This window comes from Synchiropus splendidus, chromosome 16 (genome assembly GCF_027744825.2).
Source record: "Synchiropus splendidus isolate RoL2022-P1 chromosome 16, RoL_Sspl_1.0, whole genome shotgun sequence".
NCBI classification, from domain to species: Eukaryota; Metazoa; Chordata; class Actinopteri; order Syngnathiformes; family Callionymidae; genus Synchiropus; species Synchiropus splendidus.
Window position 1 is genome coordinate 19240955 of NC_071349.1, and position 13454 is coordinate 19254408.

Sequence of the window (13454 nt, forward strand, 5' to 3'; positions counted from 1 at the left end):
GCTGTATTGAGCTTTAGTGCCTATTTGAGACAGCCTTATTTTATTTCAGAATTGTATTTATTTAACTGAATCGCTGTATTTGTCTTACATTTTTGAAGACAGCTTTATTTTATTTATTTCACTGTATTTGTTTGACATTCTTGACAACAGCTTTATTTTATTTATTTCACTGTATTTGTTTGACATATTTATTTGTTTTACACGCTTGAAAACAGCCTTATTTTATTTATTTCACTGTATTTGTTTTACATTCTTGAAAACAGCTTTATTTTATTTATTTCACTGTATTTGTTTTACACTCTTGAAGACAGCTTTATTTTATTTATTTCACTGTATTTGTTTGACATTCTTGAACCATGCACCTGGCCTCACTGGTCTGTGGATGTGCTCGACCTTTACTTTTGGATTTCATTTATGAAGCACAGTTCACCAATAAAAAAAGATATTTTCAAATCTTCTCTTCTTACTGTATTCAAGTGATTAGCCATGCACGACAATGTTTTAATATCCGAGAAGTCAAATTCTTTATCAGGAGATCTTTAGCAGATATGACATAAAAATGTGATTCATTAATTACAAAATCCTGTAATTAATTCGATTAATTTTTGCAATCGACTGACAACACTAATATATCTATATATATATATATATATATATATATATATATATATATATATATATATATATATATATATATATATACACACACAAAGTTTAGTTATTTTTGCTTCATGTCATTAACTGTTTTCTGTTTCTCTTCATTTGAAATATGATAGTAAAAAAAAAAAACGTCACGAACAAGCCCTTCATGACTCTAAACACAATAAACATCAGTGAAAACTCGGAGACTTGCTCTCTGTTTACTTTATGTCATAAGTCTACGGCCACACGACACCGCTGAGCGCTGGACCAGGCGGTGACGTCACGGCTGTGGGTTCGGGCCCCGGCCCTCCCAGGTGCCGCGGCGACACCACTTGTCACTCAGGTGGCACAAACGCAGCGACGTGCTACTTCTGCCATCTCGTTAGAATGACGTGAAATCTTCCCACTTCGGGAGGTGAAGAGATTAGTGCTGAGCACACAAGGCTCATGTGAAACAAGAGGGCCCGTTAGTTCATGAAGGAAGGAAGGAAGGCGGGGCCCCGAGTGTCACGACTCTGACTCCGCATCCGTGGAAGTGAAACTTCGAAGCGAAGCCGCGGCGACGCTCTGACGGGGTTTGTCCGCACGGTGGCAGCATTGGCCAGTAACAGCCAGAGCGACAGCGGTTCTGTTGTTCTGAATGGAAATGAACTCGAGAAGCTTCCAAAGACCTGCGCTACTGAGTTACACCCACAATGTGATTTTGCAGTCCAGTAGTCAAGATCATCGCCCACCATGTGTTCACCAACACAACACTTTTTCGATAGCAATGAGTGCAAGGGGACAGCAGGTGGCAGCAGCAGCACCCCGGAGCTCACTGGCACAGTGCAGCCGAACAGGACCCGAACCAGCCACTCTCCTGTGTGAAGACTCTTCAGGTGATTCCTGGATCCAGATCTGAATCCGCAAAACCTCCAACATCATCTGCCAGTCATCATGTCAATGTTTCCTGAGGTTCAAAGTGACATCTATTCATCCTATTGGGAGTCATTTTGGTATAAGATATAGACAGAGAAACAGAGACAATCCGACAACTTATTGTTATTGGTGCATGGCATAAAGTACCAGGCCCCAAAACTGACCTTCTTCTTAGGCAGAACATTACTTTTGAGCACGCCACACTCAGATCTCAGGTGTGTTTTATGTGTATCTGCTTTGCCATTATAAATACAACATTTGTGTCCTTGTTGTTTGTGGTATATTTATTCATGGAGTTACTTCTATTATGAGCGTTTTGTTGTTTATTTTTGTTCATTTTTACTTTGTCCTATTTTTGTTTATGTATTCTTCTTATTCTTTCTCCTTGGGCTTCACCCTTCATCTTCCTCCATCTCACCCTGTCTCTGCTTCCTCTTCACTTCTTCTGGATTATTATTATTATTAGTAGTTGTACAGTGGTACCTCGGTTCTCGACCACGATCCGTTCCTAACAGCCATTCGAGAAGCGAACTGTTTGAAATCCGAATCGCTTTTTCCCATGACAATGAATGGAAAAAGAAACGATGCGTTCCAAGCCTTAAAACAGTCTTTTGTAGGAGTGAATGTAGAGTGTCTGCTGCAGGTGGCTGTTCCTCTATGTGTGTGGCCGCTGCATGTGGGAGGGGTTGCCGAGTGAGTGAGGTCTCTCCAGAAGTGAAGAGGTGCCCGGTGCGTGTCCAGCTCTGAATGTGCGCTTCTGTGCAGTTTGGCTGTGACAAAGTCATAAACCAAGTCACGCTCTGTCCCAGACTGGCCTCATCCCTGTCCCAGCTCCAGCCCACAACAGGACATCAAACCCTGGAGTGAGCGCTCCAGCACCTCCCCTGTGACCCTCTACCACGCTCCAGTGCGGAGACAGGAAAGGTTTTACACCTCAATATGAAGAAGAAACAGTCAGTAAATGGAGCTAACGGGACACGTCTGCATACAGAGGCTGCGTTAGACACAATAACAAAGCACGTCGTGGGTCAGCTGATCGGTCCGCGCATGTTATGTTTTTTCCGCCTTTTTTCGGAGGCGTTCCAGTTCTGGATTTTTGTTCGAAATCAGAAGCAGAAAAATCTAGAAATTTTTGTTCGAATTCCGATTTGTTCGAAGTTCGGGACGTTCGAAAACCAAGGTACCACTGTTTTATTATTATTATTATTATTATTATTGTGTTTTGTTCATTACTGCACGTTGTCCCAACGCACTTTCCTAGTTGGCGTGATCGTCACTGAACATGGCAATAAAGCTGATTCGGACTCTGATTCGGATGCGGATCAAAAGCAACTCCACTCTCTTGCACTAACCTCGTGACCCAAGGCAATTGTACTCCGTTTCTCCACATGCGATGATACATATATTCTCCACTAGAGGGCAGCCACGTCGCTTATCTCGTCCAACCCTCTGCCCGACACGGGAGTATTTCAGTGGCTGTATTGACAGTAGTCCGTCAGTAAACCAGAATTTCAAGGGATTTGTGAACTGAAAAGCAAAATCCATGAGTCTTAATACTGGGCACTGGCATTTTACATTTTAAATCACCCGCTTTCGAATGGTGTTTACTTGGTTTTTGGAGTGAACCGTTTGCACTGGAGAATCAAAAACCAGTTGCGGATGACAACGTTGTTCTCGTGTCAAAGGTGCGGCACGCGCCCCGCTGACTGACCCAGCCGAGGTGCGGCCGTGATTTATTATGATGCACACAGTGTTTTTCATGCAAAAGAGGCAGCAGTTGGGGTTAGTTAACACTTCCGAGGATGTTCATTAACACGTTCATTAATTATGCCACTGCCAAATAAGTAATTAAGCGACGTTAGTGGAAAATAATAAAGAGCTTACAGCTTGAACTGTTTTGGGGTTGTCACTGAATAATCGTAATTGTATTTTTTTTTTAAAGAAAAGATACAAAAAAAACAGTTCCTCGAATTAATACAAGAATATGAAAATTATTAGGAGCAAAAATCTTAATTTATCTTACAATACAGTGGTGAAAAAAAGGTTTCGGATTCCTGTGTGCAAATGGCAAGACTAGTAAATATGTATCAGATAACGTGGTTTATTTATTAATTCATTAATTTACCTGTTTATTTTGTTCCGTTTTGAACATATTTTCTGTTATTTGTCGACTTTGATAGCGAACATGTTAAGAACTGACATATTGAAAGGTCAGTAATTTATTTTTCTTAGTTCTTATTGTCAACAATAAACAAAAAAATCTGCATTTGTGCCTGTATGGCGTACATAAGATAACATTTGAGGAGAACTAGTGGCGGGTTTGTGTGTTACGAGCCTCGTACTAAACAGGTTTTCCAGTGTCCCGGGTTCATTCCAGCTCAGAAAAATCACAGAAACCAATCACAATCCTCCGACTCTTCAGATGCGTTTTGGAAGCAGCAACACAAGTTTGACACCCATCGGCAACATGGAGGCCTCACTTGGCCCCCGGGTCGACAGTTTGGCACACACGGCCCCAGCTAAAGTGCTGGACGGACATTGAGTCACACTATATTCGACTACACAACCCAAGTCCCTCAAAACACTGGCGGTCACTTGGCCATGCTGCCGGTGAAAGTGTATACATATTTGCTTATTCAAAAGCAACAAGTGGCTCCACCATAAACTTCGTCCTGAACTTCCACCAGAGACGCGGGAAACCCTCCGTGTTCACGGGACGGCGCTCGCTCATGAAGCAGGTAACCGGACCTGCGGTTCTTTGTGTTCAGGTGAGTCCCCGGCGGCCTCGGGCAGGTTCGGAACAACGCAACACTGATCTGCTTTGTTGTGGTGAATGCAGAGATTTGGACACCTATTAACCAGCAGCGATCAGGATCAGTGCGCAGAGGCCCGCATGGCTTCATCATTAAACCCTACTGCGCTTTTTTGCACGGCTCGGTCAACCATCAAGTTCCTGCTGTTGCGCCATTAAGAGGCTTTTTTCAGCAGATATATCTTAATTTCCCGCGGGTTATTGGATCAGCCTTATCTCTGGGAGCAACTCCAGGAAGCGTGATGTCACCACAAGAACGCACCGGCTGCCTTCTCCGGTGCGCGGGGACGTTTGGAACACTTCCTGAGAGGAACTTGGGAAGCACAAACCCCGCGTCTCTGTTGCCGGAGCCGCATTTAGGAGCGTTTAGTTCTAAACGTCTCATCAACAACTTGTTTCAGCCCCTCATTTCCATCGCTAATGATTTTCTAATGCCGCAAACGAGCGCGTTCAAGCGCCAATGATTAACGCGGTTAGTGCGCGGCGGAGGCGCAGCTCTCCCGAAACCCGCACGATGTTCACGGCACCGTTGGACTTAGACGCCTCACCACTGAAACCTTCGTTTATCCAAACCATTTCCACATTCACAGCGTCCGGTCGCACGGCAGAAGCGTGAACCATCATAAAAGGTCTGGTATTTGGTGTCGCAATTACATGTCTACGAATTAAAAATAAAAACATCTTACGCCAATTATTATTATTGGTGTTATTACCGCGTCATTACAAACACCAATATAAACATGTATCATAGGTGTGTGTTAGTTGCCATCGCAGGTCGTTCGTGCAGCTGTGGAAATGTAAGATGCGCCACCTTTTAATAATAATAAAATTCACTTCTATAAGAACGCTGTGTCAGCCAAAAATATAGATATTTATATTTCGTTATTCATAATACAACGAAGCGAAAGCTAAGCTACATATTAGTACTTACTGGCAACTCAATTACATGTGTAATTATTAAGAAGTAACCGCACGTTTTTGTCTCGTGGAATTTATTGAAACTAATAACGTTAATAATAATATAACATAGATACAAACAGAATATTTATAATGCAAAACATAAATTAGACAAGACAAATCCGACAAGTCCCCAACTCGGAATGAAGCATTGTAATTGACAAGTGACAGGTTTTCATATGGTGAGACTCATCCATCACGTAACAACGCGAGTCTTTACCGATACAACCTCGTCATTTAGTGGTCGGTGAAGGAAAATAAAGAATAATGATGATGTGATTATTATGAAAGAATTATAAAGAAGTTCAAAACATTAATATTAATACATATCAACATTAATAAATTAACTAGAAAATAAGATTTTAAAAATATACATTTTTAAAATGTATTTTCATGTAGGACGCCTCAAGCAAACGCATGAACCGCGGTAGAGAAGTCGTCGGTGAAGATGCGCGCGCGTCAGTGTCGGCGGGTTAAGTCGAGCGCGTCTTGCTGGAGGAACCAGGCCGGACCTCGGAGCAGCGAGGTGGCTCCAGACGGCATGTATTCCGTCTAAGCCACGGTGGCGTCTCCGCCAGGAGGAGGAGGATGAAATCGGGGCGAAGTTGGTCAACATGGTTTGGGCTTGGAATTCTTCCCCCCCACTTGTCTCGGCAGAATAACGGTAATTCGGCTGAGGAGCCACAATGAGCCACTAATTGGCGCGCACTCGGTGTCCCAGCGTGTCCGCGCCACTTAAGCTGCTGTGATCTATGGAGCCGCTCCTTGAGCGGAAGTATTGGCAGCTGATCTGGGCCAATCACAACTCGCCGTGAGCTGCGTGGGACCTCGCAGGCGCTCTTCTTCTGCACACACACACTCTCTCCCGAGGACTGTTGACTTCTCAAGCAGCATCTCCGCCGCCACGCACCATGCGCCACTGAGCGGGAGAGACGCTCTTCCACCCGACGGACACCGAGGGAAGAAAGTCTAGTTCTAGTCGGGCGCTTTGCAACCAGACGCCATGTTTCCGTCGGCGGGGAAGCGCTGCTTCACCATCGAGTCTCTGGTGGCGAAGGAGAGCCCGCTCAACGAGGAGCCCATCCGACCCACGGCCATCTCCTACTCCAACCCGGCCACAGACGCCTTGATGAGCGGCTACCAGGGGCCACCGGCCCGGTCCCTCTACCAGAGCCCGGACCTGATGTTCCCCGACTCGGTGAACCACCCGTCTCTCACCGTGGCCCCGCACCAGCTGGGAGGGACGCACCTACAGCACCCGCACTTCTTCGGGACGCAGCACCGAGACCCGCTCAACTTTTACCCCTGGGTTCTGCGCAACCGCTTCTTTGGACACAGGTTTCAAGGTCAGGAGAGGATCCTTACTCTATTTTTTTTCCTTTTTTCTTTTGACTCGAGCGAAGTCATCTGTATGGTTCTCCGCGATGAGCCCCGATCCAAAATCTCAGACGATGAGTTCGAACGGTCCAAACGATGCTTGATCAGTCAGACTTCTGATCACATTCCACTATTGGATTAGATCACAATAGATGACCTTTATCCGGACGTCAAATGACCAAAACTACTCTTATTTGTCGGTGACTTTTTCGGACAAAAATCAGTGTCTTTCACCTCTTTCCACTTCACTATAATTATTCATAAATCAGTGGCAACATTTTTGCATAAAACCGTCATGTCAGAGGAAAACGAGCCTCATTCTCCCCGATGAAATAAATGATAAAATACAAAAAATGAACTATTAACCAGATGACAAAATAATAAGAAGACAATATCTATGTATAAATTCAGATCAGTGCAGAGGACACTGACTTGTGCTTGACATTTCAGACCGACACGAGCGAGACGTTTAAACGGCTCGTGGTTTTAGCAGCTTTAAATAAACTCATTAAAATGCACCATTTCGCGAGTTGCGACGCGATGCCGGAGAGAACGGTCGACTCCGAGTGAAGTGTGAAACCAGGTGACAATTGACTTTTTTTAATTGGAGTCCCACACCTCCGAGTCGGATGATATTCGACAGGGAAAATGTGATTTTAATGTCAAAGTTAGCGTTTGAAACCACCCCAAACTAGTCGACGGTGGCGGCGACGTTCCACGCCGTGCGCAATAGTCGCTTTTTTTTTTTTTTAATGCCGCTTGAACAGAGGCAAAACAAGCACGGAGACGCGTTTGAAGCGGGAAATGTTGACGTGTTGACCTGGCACCTGCCGCTGTGGACAGGAAGCTGACCCCACCGCCGCGTCTGTCTCGTGTCCGCAGGCAGCGACGTGTCCCAGGAGAGCCTGCTGCTCCACGGTCCGTTCGCCAGGAAGCCCAAGCGGATCCGCACGGCCTTCTCCCCGTCCCAGCTGCTCAGGCTGGAGCGGGCCTTCGACAAGAACCACTACGTGGTGGGAGCCGAGCGGAAGCAGCTCGCCAACAGCCTGAGTTTGTCCGAGACGCAGGTGAGCGCCAGGGAAACCAACATGGCGGCGGCGGCAGCTACCAACCGCTGCGGAGGTTCAAACTGGCTTTCAACGGGGGTTAGCAGAGTGACAGTCGGTCCACCGGGTTGAGCGAGTTCACCTGATCGCACATAAATACACCGTAACGACCTGGCGCCGACAATCACGTCAAATATTGCGATAAATCAAATGGCGCCAAACAAATGGCTATTTTTTTCTAGTTATATTCCGAGTCATTTTAAATTGTTATTTTCATCCTCATCGCAACGGTCATACAAAATACTTCCATATACAATGCTGTTATAAATACATTATTTTGATTTGTCGATTAAAAAAAAGAATGCAGTTATATAAACATATGATTTAACGACATGCTTGCGTAAAAAAAAAAAAACTAACCTCAATCCCTTAAACGTTTAATTCAAACGACATTGCTCACACACATTTTACTGAACTTTGAAAAGATAAAATGAATAAACATTAAAAAAAAATACTCGGGTAATGGAACCAATGAAATATAAAATAATACTAAAACGAAAATATTTAAACTCAAATAAGTGTTGAAATTATATGTACCTGAATTAATAGATAAATGTGTGAAAATCACAAGGAATACTGTCAAAGTCTGCATGACTCAAGTCACAAAGGATACACTTATTATTAATACACTTATTTGGGGTGTAAATTAATACATTTCAATAATATGTTACTTAATTTTTTTTTTATTTTTACGCAACATTAATTTTGTTTAAGATTTAGATTTTAAATGTGATTATTCATTTGACTGTTAGTTCTAGCTTTTAATGTTACACCAAGTATAGATGTAAAAATTGTATTTATTGTTCCAGATTTTGTTAGAGGCGGTGATTCAGGTCAAACACACAGCTCTGCTCCCAAAAATTAAATTACCTTTGACCCTTCTGGTGAGTTGAGACGAGAGAGTCACTGGGTTTAGACGCCGTCACTGTCTGCCAGTTAAATCACTGTTGAAAGAGTGATGAGATAAAGGAGTGTAAATATTATTGATGCTCAACTTTAATGAGTCAACACTATTGCACTGCCAATTACGGCTAATTGGCATTTCCCGTGATAGCAAATGTGCTTGCAGGGTCAAAGTCTCTCCGGCGTAAATGAGCCTGTGCCGCTGGATCATTCTGAGACTGTGCTCCATGTCATGTGGTGATCTCAACCAACCCACAAGCGAGTGAAATGTGCGGCGCCGTCATCGGTCTCACTTCTGTGAGGCGCCGCGATAGACAGAAGACGGAAGGAACAGAGTTGTGTTTGATGTGACCTGCAGCAAAACCCATCAGATTTGGGCTCAAATGTTCTCACCACCAAGCTGGAGAATACACATGAAAATCATTCTGTAACTTCACTGTAAAAATGTATTCAACTGTTAATCCCAGTTGATTCATCTGAAAAATCGCTTTAGCTGACACCTTGTTGACCTGAACTGAACACAGACATTTGAGCAGAAAATGTGCTTGAACCGTGGTTTTCACAAAAAAAGAAAGAATGTCAGTGTCACACTGCTGCCTGCTCTGATCTGCTTGCAACTGCCTAGAACTCAACCATGGCCGCTGAAACATTAACCGGACTCACACTACTGGACGTCAGATTTGGTTTGTGGTTATCTGATGACATAAGAAAACCAGGCGGACGATTTAAAAACATAGTGCTGAGGCTCTAGGCTTCATAAACTGCACAACAAAGCCGATCTGGTTGTGCAACTCTGAGGCTGTGCAAGGTGAAGACCTGATGTGTCTCATGAACTACACGGTGACACGCTGGCACAGAAAGACCTGTCGCTGTGACTTGATATTAGGCTTGTTGCTGATGCTTTTGTGCACCGTGATCCTCAGGCAGAGAGCTACATGCGGCAGTAAACACCCGGGCAGGAGAGGAACTGCCTCTAAAGACCGTTCTCTGTCGATAGCTGCCATCCTCTGCTGGTTCTTAGGTTCAGTACCAGAACCCTGTTCTCTAGAGCTCGGAACAGACGCACGAAATACAGTAGTCACTGAGCTGCACTCACACATGGATGTGACCTGAACTGGAGATGCTGAGACGGTGGCGCACTGGTGCTACAATGATGACTCCGATTGGCTTGTTCGACCAATACCAGCGAGAAAATAGTTAAACAATGTGAAAATGGTGAAATTTTGAGTATAAATAGTTTTTCTTCTGGGCACTCGAGCCGTAGGAATACATTTATAAACTCAAAGTTACAGGTCAAATGGAGTTTTTATCTGTTGAGGACAAGATTTGGGGGTAAATAGAGTGTTTCTGCTAGTTGTTAGCATGTAGCCTTTTGGTGGGCCGATATCAACCGATACATTTCCTTAATTTTGTATCAATTTAGGACATTCTTGTCATGATCTGTGCTTATCGTACCATAACAAGGCACATCAACGTGGACCCTAAATCTCACGAGCGCTGTCTCTCGCAGGTCAAGGTTTGGTTCCAGAACAGACGGACCAAGTACAAGAGGCAGAAGCTGGAGGAAGAGGGACCCGACAGTCAGCAGAAGAAGAAGGGAAACCACCACATCAACAGGTGGCGCCTGGCCACCAAGCAGGCCAACAGCGAGGACGTCGACGTGACCTCTGAGGATTAAAGACGCTGTCTGAACTGGACCCTGCAGCACGGGAACTGAGTCCACTCCAGACGGGACCAACGCTATTTATTATGTGTTCAGTATGGTTAGACGCAGTAGAGGAGAAGACACACATCTATTTAAATACCACACACACACACACACACACACACACACCTTGAAGTGACAAATGAAGAGAGATCTCTTGATGTTTATATTGTAAATAGGACGCCCGGTTTGTTTTTCACATGAGGCCACGTTTCATTAAAGCCGCTGCAGCACATGGCCGCTCGTCATGTCAACGCCGTAATAGCAGGCTGCTGATTGGCCGGAGGAGCAACACAGGAAATGTGCGGAAGGAATTTCAGAATGATGATTTTTGTGAGCTGTCAGTGTGTGTTCCGCCTCCGGACGACGTGAAATACCCACCGAGTGACGGGCAGCTGAGCAGCCTCGGGGGAGATTTGAGCCGCGAGTGCGGAGTGAAGGACCCTCGCTTCGGCTTTTCTTCCTTCTTCCTCCCTGAGACGCAAGAAAGTATGTTTTAGAAATAAATCCATGCCATTTCACTGACGTTACAAGAGATTTTTGTTCACTGTATTCGCCCTGTGACGCCCTCCTGATGAGAGACTCGCTACAAAAGAGACCTCACATCAGATTAGACTTCAGTTTCTGTCAGGATTGTTGAAAGAATTGCATCCAAAGATGCTCCACAATTAAAGTAGAAACATTACAAAGGTGAAGAAAAAGCCATATTCCAGGTGTTGAACAGCTCATTCATTGGCTCGCGCACATGTTTGGAATATTGACAGAGTCATCCGTATCAAGAGCATGTGTGGCCGCCCGCCTCCGAGCTTTGATCTGAACACTATCTTGTGGAGGAGCGCCACCAAATTTGACCAAACTTGAGGCTTGAAAAGCGGCCGGAGGAACAGAAATGTCCAGTGAGGAGCACGGCCTGAGCACATTGGTCGGCTCCTTCGGGACAGGGCCACTCAACAGGGCTCCCACATACAGAAGCCATAGGGTCAGAACCTGAGCATCTGTTGGTGAAACGCATATCATATTGGTTTGTTCGACCGATACTTGTGAGATTTTTTTTTGTTTTTTAATGTGAAAATGGTGAGGTAATTTTGTAGAAATTTTGAGCATAAATAATTCTACTTCTGGGAACTGAAGTTGTAGGAATACACTTATAAACTCAAAGTTACAGGTGAAATTGACTTTATTTCTGTTGAGGACAAGATTTGGGGGTAAATAGAATGTTTTTGCTTGTTTTTAGCATGTAGCCTTTTGGTGGGCCGATATCAACCGATACATTGATCCTATGGCTTCGAAATTTGTTGAAGCCATAGGATCAAAACCTGAGGATCTGCTGGTGAAACACATATCATTTTTATAAACTATTATGAAAGAAAAGAAAGAGGACAGTCAAAAAAAGGCGTGGATATGTTTTAAATTCAAAATATTTTTATCCTCAAGTACTAAGAAAATATAAGCTGAAGCTATTATTTGCTTAGAACTGGAGCAATATTCTGAAACATCATTTATTAAAGTAACACTGCAGAGCACAAAAATCACACTTTTGAGAACAAATAAGGTTTTGATCACACTTTAGATAATGGAGCGTATGTTACCATGTAAATCAACTGCTTATTAATACGTGTTTGAGCAACATATTAGCCTGTAATTAATCATCATAAAGTAATAAACTCATTTTCACCTTGTGAAAACCAGATTTACGCAGCAAAATAAGCAATTTGCTCATTGTGTTCCCCAATCTGAAGTGTTACCAGCATCTTCAACTTGAGTCGTAAATAAATAAATAATGATTGAAAAACATAATTATTCTGTCTTAAAGGGGGGATATAAAAGTATTATTATTTAAATAAAAAAGAGGAAATTAAAGTTATAGAGAAAAATGTACACGACATTGACAAAACAGGAGAGGAGTAAAACATGGGAGTAAAGTGCAACGGAAGTGAGTGTCACGGTGACCTCCTGAGAGAAGGCAAAGGTCGGCCCTGGCAACAATGTCAGGCGGGTTTGTCGCGCTCTCAGACCACAGGGCTGAGTGGCAGCTCCTGCCTCAGACCCACACGGCAGGAATGTCGCGCAGGTGTCAGGTGTGCTACCTGTAGGCCGGTATTTCCGCTCTCCTCCCGCTGAAGTGGGACACAGAAATAATTCCCCTCCAGAGGGTGCAACCTTGGAAAAAAAAAATAAAAACAGGGAAAGTAGTTACCATTGTGTGGCAGCTCTTTAAGCAGCCGCCTCAGTAATCACCTGTCAGGAGAAGCGGAAGGAATCTCCAGCTCCTGACCCCGAGGCTTCGGAGACGCGCACTGATGTCTGACCTTGATGTCTTGTTTTGTAAGCGAAGTGGCCGGGAGACGCTGCAGAGGAGGAGGGGGTCGAGGAGGAGTGAAATACGCAGCAGCCCCACTATGTTTTGAGATACTCTAGACTCCTCGCAGGTGCAGGAGTGCGGAACACGAATAACAACGCTCGGGAAAGTGGCCCGGCGTCTTGACAGGCAGGTGCGGTTCAGGCTTATCGCACCCCGTCCAGGTGAAAGGTCAACTCAATTAGCACCATGTGCACCTCATAGCCGGCTGTTGGGAAAACAATTAGGGGATGAATCGCGGCGTTTTCCCTAAACGCCGCATCGCTTGTCGCCTGTGTCAGCAGCAAGGATGAGAGCTGGAGGGAAACGGTCTCTGGAGGAGACGTGTCACAGGAGCCGAGCTGCAGCATCAGAACTTCCTGGCTTCTCAGCTACAGCTTGTTTTTGGGTATAAACTGACACATCGGGCGATAAAATATGGAGCGAGTTCACAGTTGGCACAAAACAGCCTCATTAATGCAAATGAATCTGAAAGAAATGTCATGATGAAGGATGTATCACTTTATTTACACAGCTTTTAACTAAACCCAGAAGTATCGAACAAAACAAGATGATGCGTTTATGTTCTGACTCTGTGTCTCCATTTGGACCTAGTGTGCTTGGATCTTCTTGGCTTTTATATGCTGGGTTTGGCCACTTTTTTCAAGCTACATATTTGTTTATTTTTCTGAACTT

General features: G+C 44.3%; 1 protein-coding gene across 1 annotated transcript; it reads left to right on the top strand.

Moving 5' to 3' along the window:
- The first annotated feature begins 6332 nt into the window (after positions 1-6332).
- emx1 (empty spiracles homeobox 1) lies at positions 6333-10393 on the top strand. The gene is made up of 3 exons (XM_053845583.1): positions 6333-6675; positions 7589-7773; positions 10226-10393. Exons 1-3 carry the CDS (start codon positions 6333-6335, stop codon positions 10391-10393), a joined length of 696 nt encoding a protein of 231 aa, XP_053701558.1.
- The last annotated feature ends 3061 nt before the right edge of the window (positions 10394-13454 follow it).

Excerpts from the sequence above, each read along its gene's own strand:
- emx1 (XM_053845583.1), top strand. The coding sequence starts at position 6,333 with ATGTTTCCGTCGGCGGGGAAGCGCTGCTTCACCATCGAGTCTCTGGTG. Across the intron at positions 6,676-7,588 it reads CTTTGGACACAGGTTTCAAG|GCAGCGACGTGTCCCAGGAG; the intron begins GTCAGGAGAGGA and ends TCGTGTCCGCAG. Across the intron at positions 7,774-10,225 it reads TGAGTTTGTCCGAGACGCAG|GTCAAGGTTTGGTTCCAGAA; the intron begins GTGAGCGCCAGG and ends TGTCTCTCGCAG.